This window comes from Pyxicephalus adspersus, chromosome 4 (genome assembly GCF_032062135.1).
Source record: "Pyxicephalus adspersus chromosome 4, UCB_Pads_2.0, whole genome shotgun sequence".
NCBI lineage: Eukaryota > Metazoa > Chordata > Amphibia > Anura > Pyxicephalidae > Pyxicephalus > Pyxicephalus adspersus.
The window spans coordinates 126,344,857-126,366,605 of NC_092861.1; the positions used below are offsets into that span (position 1 = coordinate 126,344,857).

The following is a 21,749-nucleotide window of genomic DNA, read 5'->3' on the forward strand; positions in this document are numbered from 1 at the left end:
CAGAAAACATGTACTTGGGAGGAGCCATTTACTGCTTGTGAAACAAATCTGTAGCATATAGGCCCAGTAGCCAGTAATAGGAAGGTCTTTAAACCTTGTTTCCAACTGAGATCTCATAACATAAAATTGCAAACTGATCTGGAAGCCACACACAAATTCTGAAAGGCTATATTGTACGAATATGGATTGGGGTCTACAACTGTCATCAAACCATGCAAATGCATGAATTATTTGGCACATTGACAATGTCTTTTTCAATGTTGAGCATTATAATGAATGATACTGTTTTGTTAACTTTTTCTCCCTTCATTGTCACTCTAATATTCCCATGCTAAATTTTCCTATCTATGTTTGAAAAGCATGTGAGCAATGACAAGCATAAAGCAGGATTTTAGCAATAAGTAACAGGATAAGTAAACCAGTCTCTACATTACACACTTGATTCTCCGCATGTCATGTGGATTTCCAGCTTGTCATGTGGGTATCAGAAGGATGGCTAATATGCCATAATGTTTGCTTAAGATCACTGTCTGCCCAGCAATCTTTAGTTACATGTGTTATTATAGCTTGGAACGGATACATTTGGTGTTTGATGTTGGTGGAACATACATGTTACTGTAGAACTGGAGAGTGATGTTCTTCTGGGTGTCTGAACTTCATTACAAAAAGTGTCAGTCTAATACTGTGTAATCTTCAATGTAACACCTTGGTGATAACCAGTTACTTATGTTATAGTTGCCATTATAGGATTAATATCCAAAGTGCATTATCTGCGAGCAGCAGGCAGAGACACAGCCATAGCATATAAAGGTTATCAATCCCTGTGACCTGAATTGCCTTGGGAGATCAATTTTCTGCTGCCCTAATAAACGGCTGGTTGGCAAATACAGAATTCTCTGTGAATGCAAATATGTTTCTATAAGAATTTTAATTTTCCCAACATTTCTTAGCTGATTTCATGTTTTAAAATACAACATCCCTTTCTTTATATAGAGGGATGTTATGAAATGTTTTCTAATTTGATTTTTTTTCATCATTTTTTTTTTGCCTTAAGTCTTACATGCATGACATTTGCATATTGTTGCTGTGTTATCCAGTTAATTTGAAAAATAAAACCCAGTGTGTTGTTTTAAAGGAGGTTGTTTTTTTTAAGTCCATTACTTCCGTTACAGCTTTCTTTCTGCATAACTATATGCACTGATTTAAAAAAAGGCCATTTCTATAAGACCATAGAAATTATTTTAAAGGCTTTTTTCTTCCCCTCAACTTATACCTATAAATGGGTCCTTGAACATGGTTGAACCATGTGTATTTCTGAAACCTTTTGACCTCAACTTATTAAAGATTAATTATAGGCCCTTTTTGTTTGTGACTGTTAAAGAGACACTTGCACTTTGCCCACTTAGGCTGAAGTCACATGGCTGTTGATAGCTCACCTCCTTAGCAAGGTATACTCATCAATCAACACTTCTTCTCTGCCTCCATACTATCACCCTGTTCACTTTGGGTAAGTTCGGTGTCATTCCTCCTCCCTCAATAAAGTATTCAGGCCTGGCAATTGGCTGTTTAGACTGTCACATGGAGGAGGTTCCAGTCATTCCCATATCTGGGTAAGCCATTCTTCGTTGGACCAACGGAGTAAGGGCTTTGAGATATCAGGAGGAAGACCAAGTAACATGAAATGGTAAATTTACCTTAATGGAGGGCTTTCCGTTACTGGATGGGCAATTTGACATTGTCCTTTTCAATAAAAAATGATCAGTTTTTGACCTAACTTTTTTAATCTATGACCTAAGTGTCAGCTCTTCTTTTTTTCATAGATGATTGAATTCCCATTACAATGTGGCACACATTTTGTAGATTTGGTGGTCAGCTAGATTCAGTGTTTTTTCCTGGTCAAAAAGTCTACCCTGTAGGTTAAACTCAACCCATTTTATGTATATACAGCTATACTGAAAAATGAGGTGATGTTTATTTCATGTGCATTTGTCTTTAGAATGTGTCTGACATTCCGAGATTTTAATAGATTTCAAAATAAATACCTTGGACAATGTAATTCGCTCCAGGGAACAGTAAACAAATGACTTTGTGATTTATCTTGCTTTTCATTTATGCAGTCAAGGATTTTCCAAAATTTTTGCTTTTCAGTCAAAGGCTCAGCCTAACTTGTTAACACACATGTACATTTTTGTATTATTAATGACAAGCTACTGTAAATCACTGTTGCAGAGATTAAATAAAATGCTGAAGGGCAGCCTGGGTGCAGATCAGTCATAAATTATTGGCAGCAACACAGCATGTGGGAATACATGAAATGTGTATAAAAACATAAACTCATGTCTAGCAGGATGGTATTTAATTGTGACTTGGAATGTTTGTCTTTATATGATTTTTTTAATTATCTAAAAAGTAATGGGATTCCCAAGTGATGTTCTTTTTTTCGAGTTACATGTTTCCAGCCTATAGGTTAATAATACAAATCTATGACCTAGCTAGGATGCTTTTCAATATTTATAACAATTTACCTTACATAAAAGAACTCTTAGGGGTGAAGTCAACCTGTTTTCGTTTAAAGTATCAGTTACGTCAGAAGAATTTTTGTTTTGCCTTTGCTGCTTGACGTGAATAGAGGTTAACTTCACTTCAGTTTGGCAAATCAACTTCTTGATGTGTCATTTTCTGTAGTGACACATTAAGCCCCAACTTTTAAGTTATTAATAATTTTTATTTATATAGCGCCAACATATCATGCTTGTGATAGTTCAATAAAGGACTAAAATTATGTTATGTTGTTTCTCTTGCGGCAGCCATGAGAATATCCAGAAAATGTATTTTTAGTGGGTTGACCATGTAATGATTGGGCAAGGCTAAGATTCTGGATTACTAATTACTGGAGAACATTAGGATACCTGGACATGTTGCTTATTCCAGCCAGTCAAATCCTTGACTTCATTTTGTTCCCTAAAACAGTATAACAAATGGCCATTATGGACGTTTTCATTATTTATTGGCTGCAATTATTAAGGTTTCAGTGAGGTTGTTTTCTTCTACTTTGGTTCTTTTGGAGTGATTGTAACACAGGGTTTAGTCTCTTGTCCTGATGCCAATTTGTATGAATAATATAGGGATGGCTCTAGAGACAGTCAGACGTTAGAAATCAAAAGATCAAAATGTTACAAGTCTAAAATAAATAATACATTGAGTTTTAACTCAAGGATGGTGAATCTTAAAGCCAACCCCTCATTTACTGAGTCACGAGGAGGTTTTTCATCTATAATATATATTTTTAATAGTTTATTTCCCAGTTAAGTGCCTCTAAAAATGAAATCACTCTGCGTGTCATTTACATGCAAGACAAGTGCCAGACTCAGACATGAATCTTCCTATGGGAGTCTATTGCCCTCGCTATAAGTTTAAGAAGATTGTTCATTTGACTAACCGGAATGAACCTTTTCCTTTTTTTACCCTGCAAAGCATTCTTAACCAGCTATTATTCATAATGAACTGTTTTAATTATAGTATTACACAGAGTGCACGTTTTAGGTATCCAAATGACATCAATCAGCACTGATCACTATATAAAATGCTATATAGTTACTCCTAGGAAAAAACGTATTAATTGTAATCAGTCAAAAATGTTTAGCTTGCATATTGTCCCAGACAGAGTTGGAGAGTTGCCAGTTAGCCGATGTATTATTAGAAAAGATGAAATAAATAACTCCCAGGCCCAGAAACAATTGTACTGACAACAGACCTGCTTTGGGAATTAATCCTTTTACATATTTCATTTTACCTAGCCACAAAGTTGTGTAAATCTTGAGACGTGAGATAGATAGAAATACAAAATCTATGGCAGGTAAAACAGTGTTTATCAACTGTGTATGTAGCTTCTTGCCTTAAATCCAGCTTTATTGTAAACATTTAAAAGATAATTTTCAAAGAAAGTGATCACAACATCTTGCCTGATTTCAGTTGGATCTTCTCTGATACCAACTGGAAAATGCAATAATCAATTAATTGGTTGTAAAAGCAGCACAATCATGTTGCTTTCTTCTTCTTTTTAATATTTTATTTTGGGCATTGGGAAGAGTATTTTAGAATTATAACATTATTTTTCCTTATTCTCTCAGCCAAACTTAGGACCCCAAAGAGATTTTTCTGTTTAGTCTAGGTATTAGCAGAAATTGGGCTTCCAACCGTTTTCCAGTCTATGGGTCATTTGATTAGCAGAGCCAATGACAGATGTAGTTATTTTTTTGTGAAATCATAGTTATTACAAACAGCCTCTTGCTTCACTGTTGGCAAGAAAACGTGATGATGCATAATGATCTATGCTACATCACTATGCTTGTTTACTAACCTCCTCTTCTTCTTTAAAAACATACTATCAATGAATCTGCATCTGTTTTTCCACTTTATGATGTTTAAAAGCTAAATAAATTATTTAAAATTTCACCAATTAGAGTGATTTACTAAATGAAAGATCTAAGAGGGTTCGATGACTGCTTTACAAAATATTTGTTTTATTTTGATTAGTGGAGATAAGAAAGGCATCATCGGCATATGACCAAAGCAGATCCTATATATTGGTACAGTGCCATGAAAACTTCTACTTTATCATTCTCTTTTGTTGCTAAAACCATACAAGAATATTCCCTATACATATTGAGCATATTTCTTTTAAATGCCCAGAGAGGGGCAGTCTGTATTACCCCATGGTAACCCAGCAGGTTCTGAATATATTTTGTGTAAAAATTGTATTGTACAGAATTGTAGAAATTGTACAGAATTGGTTACCTTGCGTTGACATGTAGTAAGAACACATCATGAGGGTTTTCTATAAATAAGAATCTCAATTCACACTATAATAGTTCTAAAAATTTGTATTAAAGGTCACTGTTTCTGATGTATTTAAAAACAGGAGACCTTCGAAAGGTGGGAACTCCTTGTTGCTCCAGCAGTGGTCTTTACCATTTGTTAAACTTATTTTGTAAAGGTAATATTAACTGTGCTTTTATAGCATGATACGAGTTATAATTCTCTCTCTTTAGAGAATAAGAAAGTGACTTTATAAAAATCACTAGAACTATTTTCAAAAGCATTCAAGGAAAAAAGGTTGAGACCTTCTGTGCAAGTCAGGTTTTGGTCTGTTCTTGTTAAATCTCTCCAAGTTTGTTTACACAAAGTTTGACTTTCTGGTATTTCGTTGCTTGCACAGACCTGATCCACACCTATTTTGAGTCAACAGTGGCCAAGAATGGTGCAGAGTAATTAAGCAGTGCAGAACGCAGCAGCGGCAAACTGAGGAAGTGTGCCCTCAGAGACCTCTTCTACCTTACATCACATTACAGCCCCAGGCCATGCCTCCATAAAACAAACTGAGTTTTTAGACCTTAAAAAGCCCATCTGAAATATTGAAAATGGGGCAAATGTTGCCTCCTTGTTGGATAAAACAATTTTCTCTTCTTAAAAATAAAGGAGAGCCAGAGGCATGAGAAAAAGACGTGCATTTGAAGGAATACATTGTACAGAATGCAGTGTGAGTATGTGTGTGTGTGTGTGATGCATTGATTTATCCATCAGCATTGAAGATTTAGAGATTTCTTTCTCCTAAGGAGAAAACAGCATACTTAAATTGCAATCTAGGTCATTTGACAGTTTTACAAATATTTTTGTAAGGCATGTGGGTATTTGTCAATAGCAAACCCTTTGCCTGTTTTCTGACCACATAAATTGTGATGTGAAAATTAAAAAGTAATATATACAATCCTAAATTGTATAGGAAATTACAAAACTGAAGTTTGTTAAAGTTGCTACAGTTGAGATTGCTTTCTCGTCATTTGGACTTAACCAGGTGATAGAATAAAGCAATTGATAGCAAGTGAACTTTTACAAAACATAAATGCAGTGCCACAGGTTTACCTTTTATTTATATTTCACCTATTCAATAGTATTCAAAGCTCTCTGGCAAAAAGTAACAACTGATAACGGAGAACTCTAGGTAAATGATAAAAAAACACTCCATAGTTCATGCCTAATACCATCTAACAATAAAAGATGTAACTCATTTTATTGCTGCATTTGTCTTTAGGAAAGCCCAAAATATATTGTTTGAGCTGCCATGGTTTCCTTTATCGGCTCTTCTAATTTGTGCCTTGCTATGAGGTTTAATCTGGCTCACAATCCTCCCCATTTGTTGTCCGTGTTGTAAACAACTCAACTTGGCCATGCCATACATGTGCTGTGTTCACTGGCTTTGTCACTTTAGTCCACAAGGAGTCTGGGCAGTTACATGGGCAGTCATATTGATGTTTACGGTAACATTTAAACTCCACCCACAGGACACCCATTTGTGCCCACACAAGTTGTTAGCTGCAAGGGTTGCTGGGAGAAGTGATACAAGAAACTTCAGTGAGATCACAAGCAGGAACCATTTAGCTTGTACAGTACAGGTTAAAAAAGATTTAACGGATTTTCGAAAATTCAGGATTTTTGAAGGTTATATATGCTGTTTTTATTAAAATGAAATAACACTAAATGAAATTACACTAAAGGAAAAGCAAATCAAATTTTAATGTTCACCAACTAAATAAAACAATTTTACAGAATTTTAGTTCAACTAAACAAAATAGTGCCTCAGAATTTTAATCAGTACCATACCCTCGAAAAGAAACTAAATAGCAGATAGGCTGTCAGGATGATCATCTTCACAACTGACAGTAACAGCATCCTCAGCAACAGGAACAGCTTCATTTTGTGGAGGAAGAGCAAGACCTAACAGCTTATTCTGTAGTACAGCACCATCAAAACATAAACTGCGCCTCCAGAAAACAGTGTAAATTTGAAATTGCGCTCTGAAATCCATGCCGGAAAACGGAAGGATCTGGATTTTTGAAGGCCGGATTTTTGAATGTCAACTGTAATATATTTTCATACATTGGCATTTTTGGATTTAAAAGTTGTACTTTATCATGTGATCCAAAGTTAAAAAGCCAGCCTAACAGTGTTAAATTCATAATTTGTTCAAGCCAGTTCAATCATTATGCACATTTAGTTGCATACGTTTACAAACCTGAAGCTCTGTGTTCAAATGAAGCCATTATTGGGTGTTTTTTTTTTGGGTTACATGTGTGCCTAAAAACAGCAAAAAGTTGTACTAATAAAGTATTGTGTTTTATGCTAAAATATGGATAAATATCAAAAAGTCAATTGTGTAACCCACATACTGTAAACTTAAAAGAGTAAGTGAAGTTTCGGCTTGGTATTAATATTTATCAAATGCTTTGTAGTGGAAGAATGCACATGAAATAACTCCGGGGTTTATATAGTCTTACATATTATGAGGTTAGTGAGTCTAACATAGCAGACAGTGACTGATGTTCAGTAGTCTTGTGTACTTTGGTGGATTCCAACACAAGGGTGGAACACAAGAACATCACAGGAACCCAACTGACAGCATACTTTTTTCATTATCATATACACTTGTAAGTGATAATATTGGAATACATCCTTAAATACTGCTGTGGAAAATAGGGTATTTCTCATTTAATGCAAAGTCTATGACATGTTTGGTAATATGTCAGTGTTGGGAACAGGAACCTCCTGTGCCTGGGCACTGTAGATAACTGTTCAGCGTAATTAGTTATATCAGCAGACAGACTCTGCAGAAATTGGCCTAATTAGCAACTGCAATATGGCTAAACACTCTTTTTGTGGTTGACAGGTTGCCTTTATCTGTCTTCATCTACTACCTTAGATGAAGTATACAGTGGGCTTGATTTACATGAGAAATATCAGCTGTTCACTTAGCAAAGGAAATTTTGATTTACATTCCAAGGGAATTTTTATTTAGCATGGTAAATGAGGTGCTGTGTGTAAGCAAAACTTTTAATTGGGTATACTTTGCTAGGTAAATTTTTACCACACTCACTTAGCTAAGTAAAATTGCCGTTGCAAAGTGAACAGCCTAAGTAATTAACCCTGGTGTGATACAAGGGCTTCTTTTACTGCACACCGAAAATCAGCCCAGGAAAGAAGAGTATCTCTTTATAGGGATACCAAAATCTTCTTGACTTCCTTTTAAAAACCCCATGTCTGGCACTTTGTTGTTCCATACTTTCCAGGACAATGACCCAGAAAACACATGCTGATCAGGAAAGTCGGAGCGAAGTTAAATACTTGAATTGCATACTAACTCCAGGAAAGTAACAATGAAGCTATTGGATCATCAGGACAGTCATGATGTTCTGGTAATTTCAGAAGTAGACAGAAATAAAAATGTTCAGGTTTCCTTGGTAGAGGAATCATTAAAAGTAAACTCCAGCCAATCATGACAAATATTCAGGAACATACTTTTTATTCTTCATCCTGTCATTAACTGGGTACCCTACCACTTACTACCAGTGACATGACGTTTCCACACACTGCTTTTAGGTAATTCAGACGTGTTCTCCTTGCAGTCTAATCATACCCACTAATGAACTTTATAAAATACATAGATGCTGTTCTCCGGCAGGTAGGTTGCACAGATTTTCATGAGGATGGAAAGTCATTCAGAGGCAATGTGACCGCCCTATACAATTATATTGCAAGGTATTATGGGAAATATACATAAAACTCAGATTTATGTAAACTATGTAAACTTTTCAGTTTTAACAAAATTGCAGAGCTCCTGGGACTACTTTTAAAAGCTTACTAAATTATTTTACTTGTTGCCTAGAGTCCTATAATCACATTTGCCTGAAGAAAATAGCAAAAATGTGTTTTTCCTACATTGAAAAGACTTGGAAATATTATGCAAATTTTGACATTTCCCGCATTTAAGCTTGTTGTTGTCAAATATGCAGCCATCTTAAATTCCTTATTACATATGGTATATGCTTAAAAGTCCACAAACATACACACAGAGTTATATGTGTCTTCAGCATTGTCTTCGCATCATTTCATTTGTCAGCTAATTGATCATCTTTACCCTGGGTGTTTTATCATACTCTTCCAGTGAAAAAGCTTTGACATAGTGCTCTGTTGTTCCTGCATGGTACAAATTTTTCATTACTGCCTGAGGAGTGGAGCTGGGCTTGAAGGAAAATCTACTGATTCGTATGATTGATGGTCTTGCTCTGATTTGAGTAAATTCCAATATTATGCTTCTGAAGTAGGTGGTTAGTGAAGCATGCATTACAGCTTCTGCTTTTTTTACATTGTGAATAATGTTAGTTAAGGCAGTTTGGGGTACTAAATTCAGCAGTACAAGGCATAGACAAAGGCTAATTCAGGCTGTCAAAGTATGAGTTTACAAGTTGTCACTTGTGGTTTGGTTGGTTTTCCTGACGGGCTGCAAATTTAACAAGTATTAGAAGTTGAGAAATGGAGATTGTTAATTATGCTGATCTAATCAATAAACCACTTCTTTGTTACAGTGATTGCACTTTAAGGATAGGAAGGATTCTATAGTCAGAGAGTTTTTCACCACGGCAGTAAATTTTACAGGGTTAATAAGATTTTTCCATCTTTTGAATCCTCTATGAAGTAACACAAAACATTCTGTCTTCCAAGTTTTTTATTAATAAAACAGGCCATTCCTTCAATTGATAGATCCATGGTCAAACATTAGTGATATAATTAAGTATATTATAAGTTCAGTGGATAAAAACAGTAAGTGAAGGTCAGCAAAATCTAAGTGTCCCACTTGTTTATTTGGATGATGTAGCATAACAACGCTATACGCTTAGTTCTAAATACCTTCACTGTTATATGTGGCTGCTTTAGACAATGCAAAAAAGGGTGCTAATTGAGTTGCTATTGTATTATATGGCTAAGCATGGGGTTTATGTACAGTGCTACGTAACATGATGACGCTATATAAATCGTATTTATTATTATTAATAATAATATTAATAATGGGGTGTTACCCCCCTCCGGTGTTACCACTGGGAAGCACCTGGGTACTGTCAGACTTGTACCTTCACCTACCTACAGAAGTGAGAAATTCTACATGCAAAGTTCACAGCTGCATTTACCAAGCTGCAAGACCCAAGTGATATATTATATGATCATTGAGCCTAGATTTACACTTTCTGTTCCCCCAGACCAGTTGTTTTGGGCCACACCTTACCCCCTCTAGGACATATTGGACCAATACCTAGAAGAGCTAGCCATGCCCAACCTACTCTGCTGGCAGTTCTAGCTCTACAAGGTGGGTGACCAGCATGTGCAGAATACACCACCCTATTAGCAATAATTTGTGGCCACATTCAATTGGAAGCCAGGACGATTGTCTGGAATCTTCCTTTACCCATGATAATTTGTTACTGACAGAAACTTGATGTGTCGCTGGCTGGGCCATGGGATGTTTAGCCCTTTGTAAAAATTACACCAAGAACAGAGTATCATTTGTACACTAAGCTTTGCTCCTCAGTACCAGAACAATGGTTGCATGATAGATAAAACTGATGTATATTCACCTATTGTTTTATGTCTGAAATTTAAAACTTCCATTGTGCCCAAACATTATGTTACAACCTAAAACACCATAAAATATTTGTTCCTTTACATGAACGTAACTGTGTTTATGATTCCCATCTAACACATGGTGTGCTGTAAATATGTACTGTTTTCAAAGGCTGTATTAATCCGGCAAATTCACCATTGCATAGAATTGAGGCACTGCATGAGAATAAAGTATGATGATCATAAAGATAATTAGTTGTTTCAATGCAATAAAAGCTAAAACATTTTTATGTTATGACATTTAATTAAGGGAAAGCTGTGGTAGCAGTTTTAAAGAAATTTTAAGGCAAATGACACTTGTTTGAAAGTGCTCTGCACATTAACTAATTAACATTAGAGTGTAATTTACACAGTGCTACTCTACTGGAAAAGTTTTGGAGCAGACAGAATATTAAAATGCTGAAAGTCTTATGAAACATGGCAAGTTTGTAGCTTGTATTTTTTATCACAAAATGCATCATTGTGTTCTCAATCACCTATAATTACATTACCTATAAACAAACCATACTAATTACTATATGTTTATGTTTTAGCTACCTTTTAAAGGTAATACAATGATAATATATATCATTTATTTATATTATTATGCTAGGTAGGAACTACATTTATGGTGAAAACTTTGAGGCTGCTGCTTTAGTCCTTGCCCCTGAGGAGCTTGCAGCTTTATACCTTAAAAATTCTCTAGGATGAGGGTCGGTGCAATCTAAAAACCACCTACATTACTTGTCAGCAGAAAATATGGCCTGCCCCTCCATAAGAAAATAAAGCCTTCTAAAAGCACTTATTTAATTCTAAGGTGAAAGTAAAAATGCAATGCTACAGAACAGAAGCACATGGATGATATTATAAAATACAGGTTCACATTCACTTACATGCAAAGGTGCATCATTTTTATTTAACATTGTACAGCAATGCTCATATAAATCCTGTTACAATATGGTTACTTATTTCAAATTTTGAAAACTTGGTGTTATTGCGACAGAGCTATCACATTTATGTAAATATACTTTATGTTCACTGCTTACTGCAACTTTCTGGCATCATGTGCTTGTACTATAAGGGCTTGGTAGTTAAATCAAACCGACATAGCAGACATTTATTATTTATCCAGAGAAATTAAACCTTTTTGTATTCCTGTAGCACATAATGCACTAGATTACTTTCATTAGATGTACTTCTCACACTAACTGATTAGCAATAAGAGCAGAACCACATGATGATTAGATGTAGATGTTACAAACTATTTATTGTTATAAACCACAACTGGTGTGCAGGCAAAAGCTTTCTAAAGGGATGAGAGAAAGGGTCAAAGGCCATTTTGGAAACAAACAGCTGGACCAGTTTATTTAAACAGATATGAGGATGGGATGCTGACCTCAGTTTGACTTCTTTTTGGGAGGAGCAAGAATGCCATTTTATTACTACCCAGAAGGAAAAGTTAAAGTCTCTTGCATGTGAATGCACCCTTAAGGCACACAAAGAAATGACTGTTTTAAAGACAGAAAAAAAGTAAATTTGTTCACAAGACTAGCAGGCAAAAGTGGGATTCTTTAAACTTTGAACAACTGCCAAAATTCCTTAAAATTTTTATAACATTAATAATAATTCTAATACTTTTTTTGTTTTTAAGTTTATTTTTTTGTGCAAATTTTAAAACTACTACTTGTACATACAGTAAAATAGTGAAATAGTGTCTCTGATACTCTTAGCCTTCAGCCTATCTATAATTTACCATTTCTAATGAATGAGAGTTAAACAGGCAGACAGTTGCACCACATACCGATCCCTGTGGAACTGCGGCTAAGGAACAATGGCAAGTGGACCTTAGTCTGAGGAGGCCACGGGAAAGTGTTTATGCAGGGACCTCCTGCCAGGGGAAGCATTCAGAAATTTGTGTGTGTCACAAAGGGTGGGATACATGCACTCTAAACTGAAGGTCAAAGAGGCTTTTCATGACAATAGGTTTGTTTATTTCTTTTTTTTTAATAACTTTTATGCCGTTTTATATTTTTTAAAAATGTTTTTGATTGTGTAGTCTTCCTTGATTACCCAATTAAACCGTATTTAATGAATTTTGGTAGACAGTTGGTGATAGGGAGGGGGGATTGGATTTCCCATGTTCCACTAGCATCTTTGCCTTGAGAAGTTTGCTAAGATATGGTACTCTTTATAGACATAGTCCCTGTGTACACATATTTTAATTTATTTTCTCATGTTTTTTGCTTGTATTTTATGAATGCGGTAAATATACATCACTAAAAATTTTACATCTTTTGATGCTGCTTACTGCCATAATTGAGTGCAAAAAAATTCAGCTCACACTTGAAAAGTATACTTTCTATATAATTATGATTATGCAAGTTGCTTATTTTTATTATTGTTATTGTTGCCAATCTTACAAGATATAAATTGTTTCTAGACTTACACAATAAATAAAACTTCTTAATTTATACTTTTGATATATTACTGTAATTTTAGCTGGTCAGTGAGTTAACCATTTATTTTTTGACCTTTCTTGATTTCTGAAGAAAATAGCATTATATGAGAAAATACTCTGTGGCATTGACCTTGTCTTGACCCCACTCTTTGAATAAGCCAAAAAAAAACCCTATAAGTGTAATGCCTTGTTCTAAACTCCCCAGCAGTGTGTGAGCAAGTGGTGATAAAAATCCAGACATTCCCTCATTTGACGGTATACTGCCATCACAGTTCATTATCTTAATAGTGGGCATTAAAATAGAATTAAACTCCAAAGGAAAAGGGAGGATTTTATTAAAAGTTGTGAAGAAGCCACAAAACAAAAGCTAGCCATGCTAGACTTATTGTATTAGACTTCACCCTTCAAGGCGTTTTGCGATTACTTCCCCCCATAGAATTGGATGTAGAGTGGTACACATATTGTTTTTCAGCAAACCTGACTAATTCCCTCATGTAGAGCTAAAATGGAAAAGTCCAACTGTGGTAAAAGCAGACAAACATAAATCAGTTCAGAAGGAGCTTGCACTGTGCAGGGTCATCAGGGGTTAGGTAGGTTTTAGAGAATGTGTATCTTCATGTAGAACATTTGACTAAACTACAGAAGTCCTTTTGTCTGCTAAAACCTCAGTTCCATCATCCTATATTTACAACACAGTAGAAAGGAAACCATATTAGAGAGCAACTGATGGGTTTATGCTTTCAGAAGTTTAACCTTCAATGTTTAATGTTAGCAAACCAAGAACAGAGCATTTGTGATAAGTTGCAAAGTGAGGGTCTTTATACTTAGTATCTTGCACTTTTCACAACCAAGTACACAGTCATGTACCGTAAGTGTTTCTTACAACGATCCAAAAATGTGTCCTAATTCGTAACCCAATGTATTTTGTTTTTGTTTTCTAGGTTTATAAATGCTAGAAGAAGAATAGTCCAGCCGATGATAGACCAGTCTAATCGAGCAGGCAAGTCCCCCATAGTAACTGTTTTCAAGTCACGCAGGCGAAAACCATCCTCAAGCCATTCACCGGGAAGTCCAATACCTGGTAAATAAAAGCAATGCCGGGAGTAAAACAAAGCAAAGCATCGGTCTTGGTGCAACAATTGGTTAAATTCACCTAATTTAATTTTTGAAATAGTTTTTCTTCTCAGCTATACTTTCTGCTACTTTGACCACTCCCTGGTGCATGGCTTGGTGTGGAAATGCTGTAAACTTTATTACCTGTCAAAAGGGTAACAGGGTCAATATCACTTATTGGACTCAACAAAGTTCAAAGACTCTCATGGAGGTAGATCTTTTTTTTTTATCTTTACCTTAAGGCATTTTACGTGAAAGCACGCTTGCTATGTGTTCAACTAAAACCTACAAAACAACACAGGAATCTTATAAAAGTGTCTTTAGGAGCTTTCAGTCTGTGCTCTTTGTTTTAACCAAAATGTGTTGATACCTGGCAAAAGATATCAACATGAAATACAACAAAGGCATGCTGGTCGGAGAAAATTGGTGTTGGGCTTCTTTTAGTTACTAATTTGTCTAAAGTTCTATCAGTTATGAAAGTTACTTTACAACATGCAAAGTTTTTTGTTGTATGTGAATTGCAAAAATGTGGGTTTTAACATTATAGTTATCTCATGTTGTTTTACTCCATACTGCATTAAAAAATGTGGGGAAAGGGAAGATATGGCCCAAAGCAAACAAACACAACTGTTCTAATTCCGAACATATAGTAAGAATACGTAGCAATCTGTTTGGCTGCCATGGTTAACAGTCCTCCATTGTTCTAGTATAGTTATAGCATTAATATCTAGATGATTGTGTCCTCGGAGATGAGACCATAACAATATTTTTATACATTTTAGTAAGTCAAGGAGCACCTTACAATCCTGATGGACAGCCAATGGGAGGTTTTGTAATGGACGGCCAACAGCATATGGGAATTAGAGCGCCAGGTAAGAGTAAATGTTTTACCTTATTTATTTATATAGGAATATTGCTTATTTGTGCATGTGTTAACTAAAGAGTTAAATGTTTAATTTAAGCCTTGATATCTTGCACTATGTCTTGATCTGTCTGCCAATCATTATATGGCTGTCAATCTGGGTGCTTTGCCTATACCTTGTTTTCTTTGCAATTGGTGTATGACATGGGGTCTTTGGGTGCTTTCTGTTCACTTCTCTGATCTGCTGGCCTTTTTCTTGGATTTTTATCTCCCTTATAGGACCTATGAGTGGAATGGGCATGAATATGGGCATGGAGGGGCAATGGCACTACATGTAACCATCATCTAGTTAACCAATGGCAAAGCAAGGGGGAAGTAAGTACAATGGGGAATGCTGTTTCTATTTTGTCCAGGTTTTATTTTATGTGTTTTCTTTCCTTATGTGTATTCTCCCTGCCCATAGCTCCATGCTTGTTCATTCCTTTTCCATGAAATTCCAGGTATCTTTTTATTTTCCTCCTGATTTTTTATGTTTATATTTTACATAGAGCACTTGTATATGTACTGTTGTGTTGTTATTATACAATACTGACCACATGACAAAACAAGAAATAGGCAGGAGTTGGGGGGGGATCAGGTTGCCATGGCAACAGACTGATTTGCAAAATGTAAGCAGTCTGCAGCAGTGCAAGGAGAGGAAAGACCATGTCCCTATAGTGCCATAAATCTGCCTAACCACAGTTGATGCATGAGTTACACTTCTTCACTAACCTGCAAGACACCAAATTGCAAACAGGGACTTTTAAAAGTAAAATAAGGGCAGAGTTAGAAGAAGAAAAAAATACACCGCTTTATACAGGATTTCATCCGAGAAAAACTTTGAAATTCCACTTTGCTTCTCTTTGTCTGTCCTTTATAATAGGATTACGTGTGGCAAAAGGAAAGTAAAAGAATACAAAATAGAGGTGTGCACAGCAGGTTGTGCAGCTTTGCCTGGGCTAATTGACTATATCCAAATTAAGTATGCCATCACTTGCAGTGTGACAAATGGATTTGACTCATTCAGTATACAAAAATAGAGATCATTAATGCAATCTTCAGCGGCAGCCCCAGTGAAGTCTAGAGAGAAGGCGAGGGAGATTGAAAATAGTAGTGGGCCACAATCTTGCTTTGTATTATTTAGCAACGAAAATATTATTCTTCCCTAAAGGAATGCAGAGCTGTGCAGGCACAATCTGATTTTCTGTTATTGTTCTCCCATCAAAAAAAAAAAGTCTGCTGCGGTCTGTTGTTTTTCTCCCTCTTGCTCTTAATCTATTCCTAATTGCAAGGCCAATGTTGTGTGTACCCTGAATTTGAATCAAACATCAAGCTCTGGGAAGCCATCAGCCTCTGTCTCACACATCATGAACATTCCCAGCTTAGTTAATCTAAATATTGTTTCTTAATTTCTGGGTCAATTAAATTTAAATGATGTATGCTATGCTTCATAACCAATTAAATTAATAGGATATTATGAAAAATATCATTACTTTTGATTAAAGACCAGTGGATATGGTATATTTTATAAGCAATTTTCGTTAGTAAGTGGGAAAAAAAAAGAAAAACGTTCCTTTAGGCTAGATTAAGCAGCCTTTCATTGCTGGAGCCCTGAGACCTGAATCCAAGGTGTTCATGCTGCAACATTACTTAGAACTAAAGCCAATTGAACCTACTTAGGAATAGCGTTATGCCGTTCACCCTTGATGATTATGGAGCTTATAGCTCTCTGAGACAATACACCTGTCAGTTTTCATCAACGAGAGCAAACCATGCAGAAGACAGAGGCCCACGGAAAGCAGGGGGGCTATTGTTTTACGTTCCGTTTCCTCATTGTTCTCAAATTTAGTGAAAGCTTGACTGAGTTTGTAGTCTGATTTATTTTAAACGTTCATGATCACAAGGAAGGAATTAATTGCTAACAGTTATTGATTTCTTGCATGTATAAAAGGAACAGAAACGCTTCCATTTATCAGCCCTACATATTGCACTTTATTTTATGATGGTATTTTAGTAAACTATTGAGTGCATTTTTTTTATTTCATAGTTTGAAAATGTGTAAAAAAAAAAAGGCTCCTAAACCCTCTTATAAAAATACAACTCTGTCACTTGATGACCAGTCTGATTCTATGCCAGGCAAAACAAAAAGCAACCCAACATGTGGAAACCTAAAATAACTGGGTTGTAAACGAGTAAAGTGCACTTAAAATTACCAAATCAAATCGTTATTTTAAATCAAAAGTACCTATCTTTTAAACAAATACCCCCTGGAGCTAGGCAGCAAAACATCACATGGCCTATTTTTCGCTTGGAGAAGTGTACATGTTTCATTTCTTTAGAAAATGCAAAGACTTGTCTTTTTTTGTCTGAGAGAGCATGTTTGGTGGACATGAAGTCTGATTAGAGCCAGGAATCCACAATGAGCAATATGGTCAATTCCATCTTTACAAATGACACATAAAAACAATATTTATTATTGAATCTAAATCCTTCTATATTTTTATTTTTGGATAAAGTGTAAAATTTTCAAATTCTTGTTACATTCTTATTACTGTCTCTGACCAAGTTGTGAAATTTTTCAGAACTACCTGTCATTGTGACACCCGTACAAGAATTGAAGTACAGTGGTCACCTGGACAAAAAGGCAGAAAAAAACATAGTTTGAACTTCAATTCCTGCCCTGTGTCCCCAAAAGCAAAAACAACACTGTAGATGATAGACAGTTCCCCATTACCCCACAGAGAGGTGTTGTGATTTGTTGGTGAATCTCTAGGACCGATTGTCACTTGTTCCAACTTGTCAATCGCCACTTGTTCCAATTTTGTCATAGAACATAAATTAGTGCCCCATGTTGTAGGGTTATAGGAGGAGGATTAAGTGTTTTGCTCTGAAGATGATTTTAGAAAAGATGAGTGGATTTCCCAATCGCTGTTCTTAAGGAGAAATCCGTCCATCTATGGCCACCCAAACTTTCAGTCTTTGGTTGTAGAAGACAGGATTGGTAATTGAGTTTCATGCTCCCGGATTCACCAAGAAGTTTTATTATTGTTAAGATATGACCTTGTAAATATCCCTGGCATCTGTAAGAACAGCTTGTACCTAAACCTAATTTTAGATAATCTATTTTGGAGAAAGATATTTTCTGTTTGATTTGAACACATATTACCCTGAAGCCTGTCAGCAGCACAAACATTGCTTACAATGCTAACTGTACTGTAACTTATACTGTACAGTAAAGTTTGATGTGCCATCTGATGTATTCTGAAGTCACCCTACTTTACTTCTGGAATTCACACGTATTTGTCACAGTTAAAGTTGTAACGCTTACTCAATACTTTCTCTTTCTTAGGACTGCAAGGTATGCCAGGAAATTACATATCTCCGAGTGGGCCAATGGGTATGAGTATGGGACAGCCAGGTTATCCTCCATCGCAGATGCCCTTGCATCACTCTCAGCTGCGCCACGGGCCGTCTATGCATACCTACATTCCTGGACACCATCACCACCCAGCGATGATGATGCACGGGGGACCCTCTCACCCTGCAATACCAATGTCAGCCTCTAGTCCCTCGGTACTTAATACAGGAGACCCCACCATGAGCGGGCATGTCATGGACATCCATGCCCAGTAATTTAAGGAAAATAATGTCCAAAATTTTGAAATGGCAAATTTTATGCGTTGTCTTTCTGCCACAAGAGCAGAGTTCCAATCCTGGCATCCAAATAGGAACAGGAATACTTTGACATAGGGAACGCTGACATTTAAAAAAAATTAAAAATAAAAAGCAGATGCTGAAAATCAATTTTTTGGGGACACGATAAATACATATATAAGACATTAAGAGAACAAAGAGTGAAATATTGTAAATGATATTATACTGTTAACCATATTATGTTGTTTCTTATAGATTTTTTTAAAAAAATGTGAAATTTTTCCACACTATGTGTGTTGTTTCCATAGCTCTTCACTTCCTCCAGAAGCCTCCTTACTTAAAGCCTTACAGTTATCCTGCAGACGACTGAAAGTCCTCATTTGCAGGTCATTTTAGAACATTATAATAAGTATGTCAGGCAGAAGATCTTTTTTTATTTCAATCCAAGGATTTCAGCCATGCGCTCTTTCTCTGCAGCTTTGTCTATTTTTTTTTTCTTTCTTTCTCTGTCTCCGTCTTTCTCTCTAGCCTGGGGCTTGAATTTGCATGTCTAATTCATTTACTCACCATATTTGAATTGGCCTGAACAGATGTAAATCGGGAAGGATGGGAAAAACTGCAGTCATCAACAATGATTAATCAGCTGTTGCAGGCCAGGCAGTGTCTTAAGGAGGCTGGTAGGAGGAGGCATGGAAACCAAAAGGCAATGTGTTTGGAGCATAATTGTCACAATGGAGCATCAGTGTCCCCATTCAGCGACAACCAATCTGTGCATCACTTCCTGTTTTCATGCAGCTCAAAAAAAAAAAGAAAGCAAGAACTGTAGAAGATTTATTTTTAATACATTGACTTTATTTCTCAGCAAGGCATCAGTCGTGCGTACATTTTTTTTTTCCATAGTCCCATCATGGAACATGTAAACATTGTAAATAAATTTTGTGCAAAAAGGACTGGAAAAAAGATAACTGTATTGTTGCAATTTTTTGTATAAATAGAAGTTTGGTATGAATCGGCATGCATACAAATTGATTTACAAAGTGGGATAAGCTAATTATACTTCCTTTTTTGTTGTGCTAAAACAAATGCTTGTTAGTAAAGTAACCAATTTTTTTTATAAAGGAACAAAAAACAAAAAAAAAAAGTCCTAGTTAATAAACATTGCACACCAACAATTAATTATAAATCTGGTTTAAACACTGAGTTTATAAAATTTCAAAATTTTGCAGTTTTGCATTTAAGTGGGGTTTAATAAAAGTTTGCCAAATCAGTAAAGCCATATTTGAAGTAAAATCCATTAATGGTCAGGGGAAAAAAAAATCTTTTCAACCTGACTGGTTGCTTATAGTTTTGCTGACCTGGCATACCTTTAGGAAATAATCCTTTCATGGACTTATTCAAAAGACATTACAAAGAGTAAAGTGCCATAACCCATAATGGCCAGTCTGAATTTACTCCAGTAGGACAAGGATAGGTACTGATTTGTTGCTATGGTAAACCACCTTGCTCCTTGCAATGTATTATTGAATAAAACCACATGTGTAATAAATAACCTAACAAAAAGCAATTATTCCATGCTTAGGAAGTGATTTACTAAAGGTATAATTTTATTTTAGCTCTGTTTCAGCAGTCAGGACACTACAGTTTTACTTTTTTATTGCAAGATATCTGTCTTTTATCAATTTTTTTATATTTAAACACCTGACATGAACATCTATTATATATATATATATATATTATAATTGTAATAGTTATTAGAATTATAATATTATATATGTATTATTTTGTATATTTTTTTATACAACCACACTTTAGACTGCACGCCTGGCCCCTTTCTCTTGATTTCAAACAGAATTTAATTAAAATGTCCTACCAGTTGTTTTTCTAATTTTGTTTTTAACCCTGACGTCACTGATTACATTTTGCAGCCTAAATATATAAAATAACATTAAATGGATGACATTCTTTTTTTATGCATAGGTATTATTGTACACTTAGTAAATCATTCCCTTAATAAAGTAAACTAGTCAAATTAGAGAGGCGATTAATATATGTAATGTCCATTGAAAATAAACAATGTGATTCATTATAAATTAGAGTTAATATTTGCAATGTCTAGTAAACTTTTATCGTTATTTAAAAGTAATTTGGGTCACCAACTATTTAGCTTTTAGTAAGATAATGGAGATGTGCTATTTTTAAGTTGTGAAAAAAGGTAAAATGTTATGAAAGGATTATTTGAAATTCAGTATGGAATATCTGGAATGTATATTTCAGATTTTTCCTTACATTTTTTACCAGGATATATTGGTTGTGTAATAAATAACAAAGAACTTGTCACATTGGATGAATATACATTTCAATGCTTAAAATAGAAGCAAGGGGCAGATACAAAATGATTAACAAGTTGATTACACCGATTATTTAATGCTATTCAACTACTGAACTCATTAACATTAAAATCTTACATCAGGAGGATTTAATTTCCTACTAAAAGTAGTTACTGAAAATGTACTAACTGAGCATTAAGAACCATTATGATTTATAAATACATTGACATGTGTGAGAAAAATGAGATATTTTCATGCTTAGTGAAACAGTGATGCTTTATGTAAAATGGGTAAGTATGGAATACTGTGCCTGAAGTGAAACACAGATAAAAAAAATAACTGTGGAAAAATAATTTCTCTGGGGAAAACTGAAAAACAGAAGGCGTTATAATCCAATTTTGTATTTCAAATCAGCTTTATTAGGGTGTTTATACTCTGAAATAAAGTTTACATTATGAATGTATTATGTATATGCATCATAAACTTATGGTCACAAACTAAATTCTAATTGGGAAATGGTTTATATAAATGAATCCAAGGCGTTTCCCATCTGTCTATTGAGATGCCATTATCTTATCATTGGTTTCAGCCATTTCACCCAGAACATATCAGTCTGATAGTGGGTCCAGGGTGTCAATCAGTCCCCACTGGTAAAAACTTAGGACATCATTTACCCTGGAGGTCATGTGGAGGCTGTTGTTTACATCATTGGTTCAGATTGTAATATTCTTGCATTGATTTATTCTTACATTAAGCATTCTTAATTGACTGGTCAACTTCTGCCAGTCACTTGGAAGCCATAGGAAAG

The 21,749-nt window shown here is 35.3% G+C and overlaps 1 protein-coding gene across 1 annotated transcript in view; it reads left to right on the forward strand.

Annotated features, from left to right (window-relative positions):
* Nucleotides 1-21,404, forward strand: part of MEIS1 (Meis homeobox 1) — a 108,712-nt gene extending 87,308 nt beyond the window's left edge. Inside the window, exons 10-12 of the mRNA XM_072409572.1 lie at nucleotides 13,888-13,960; nucleotides 14,814-14,931; nucleotides 18,310-21,404. Coding sequence (XP_072265673.1) covers nucleotides 13,888-13,960; nucleotides 14,814-14,931; nucleotides 18,310-18,593 — 475 coding nt within the window. The 3' untranslated portion in view covers nucleotides 18,594-21,404. The remainder of the gene's footprint in view (nucleotides 1-13,887; nucleotides 13,961-14,813; nucleotides 14,932-18,309) is intronic.
* The last annotated feature ends 345 nt before the right edge of the window (nucleotides 21,405-21,749 follow it).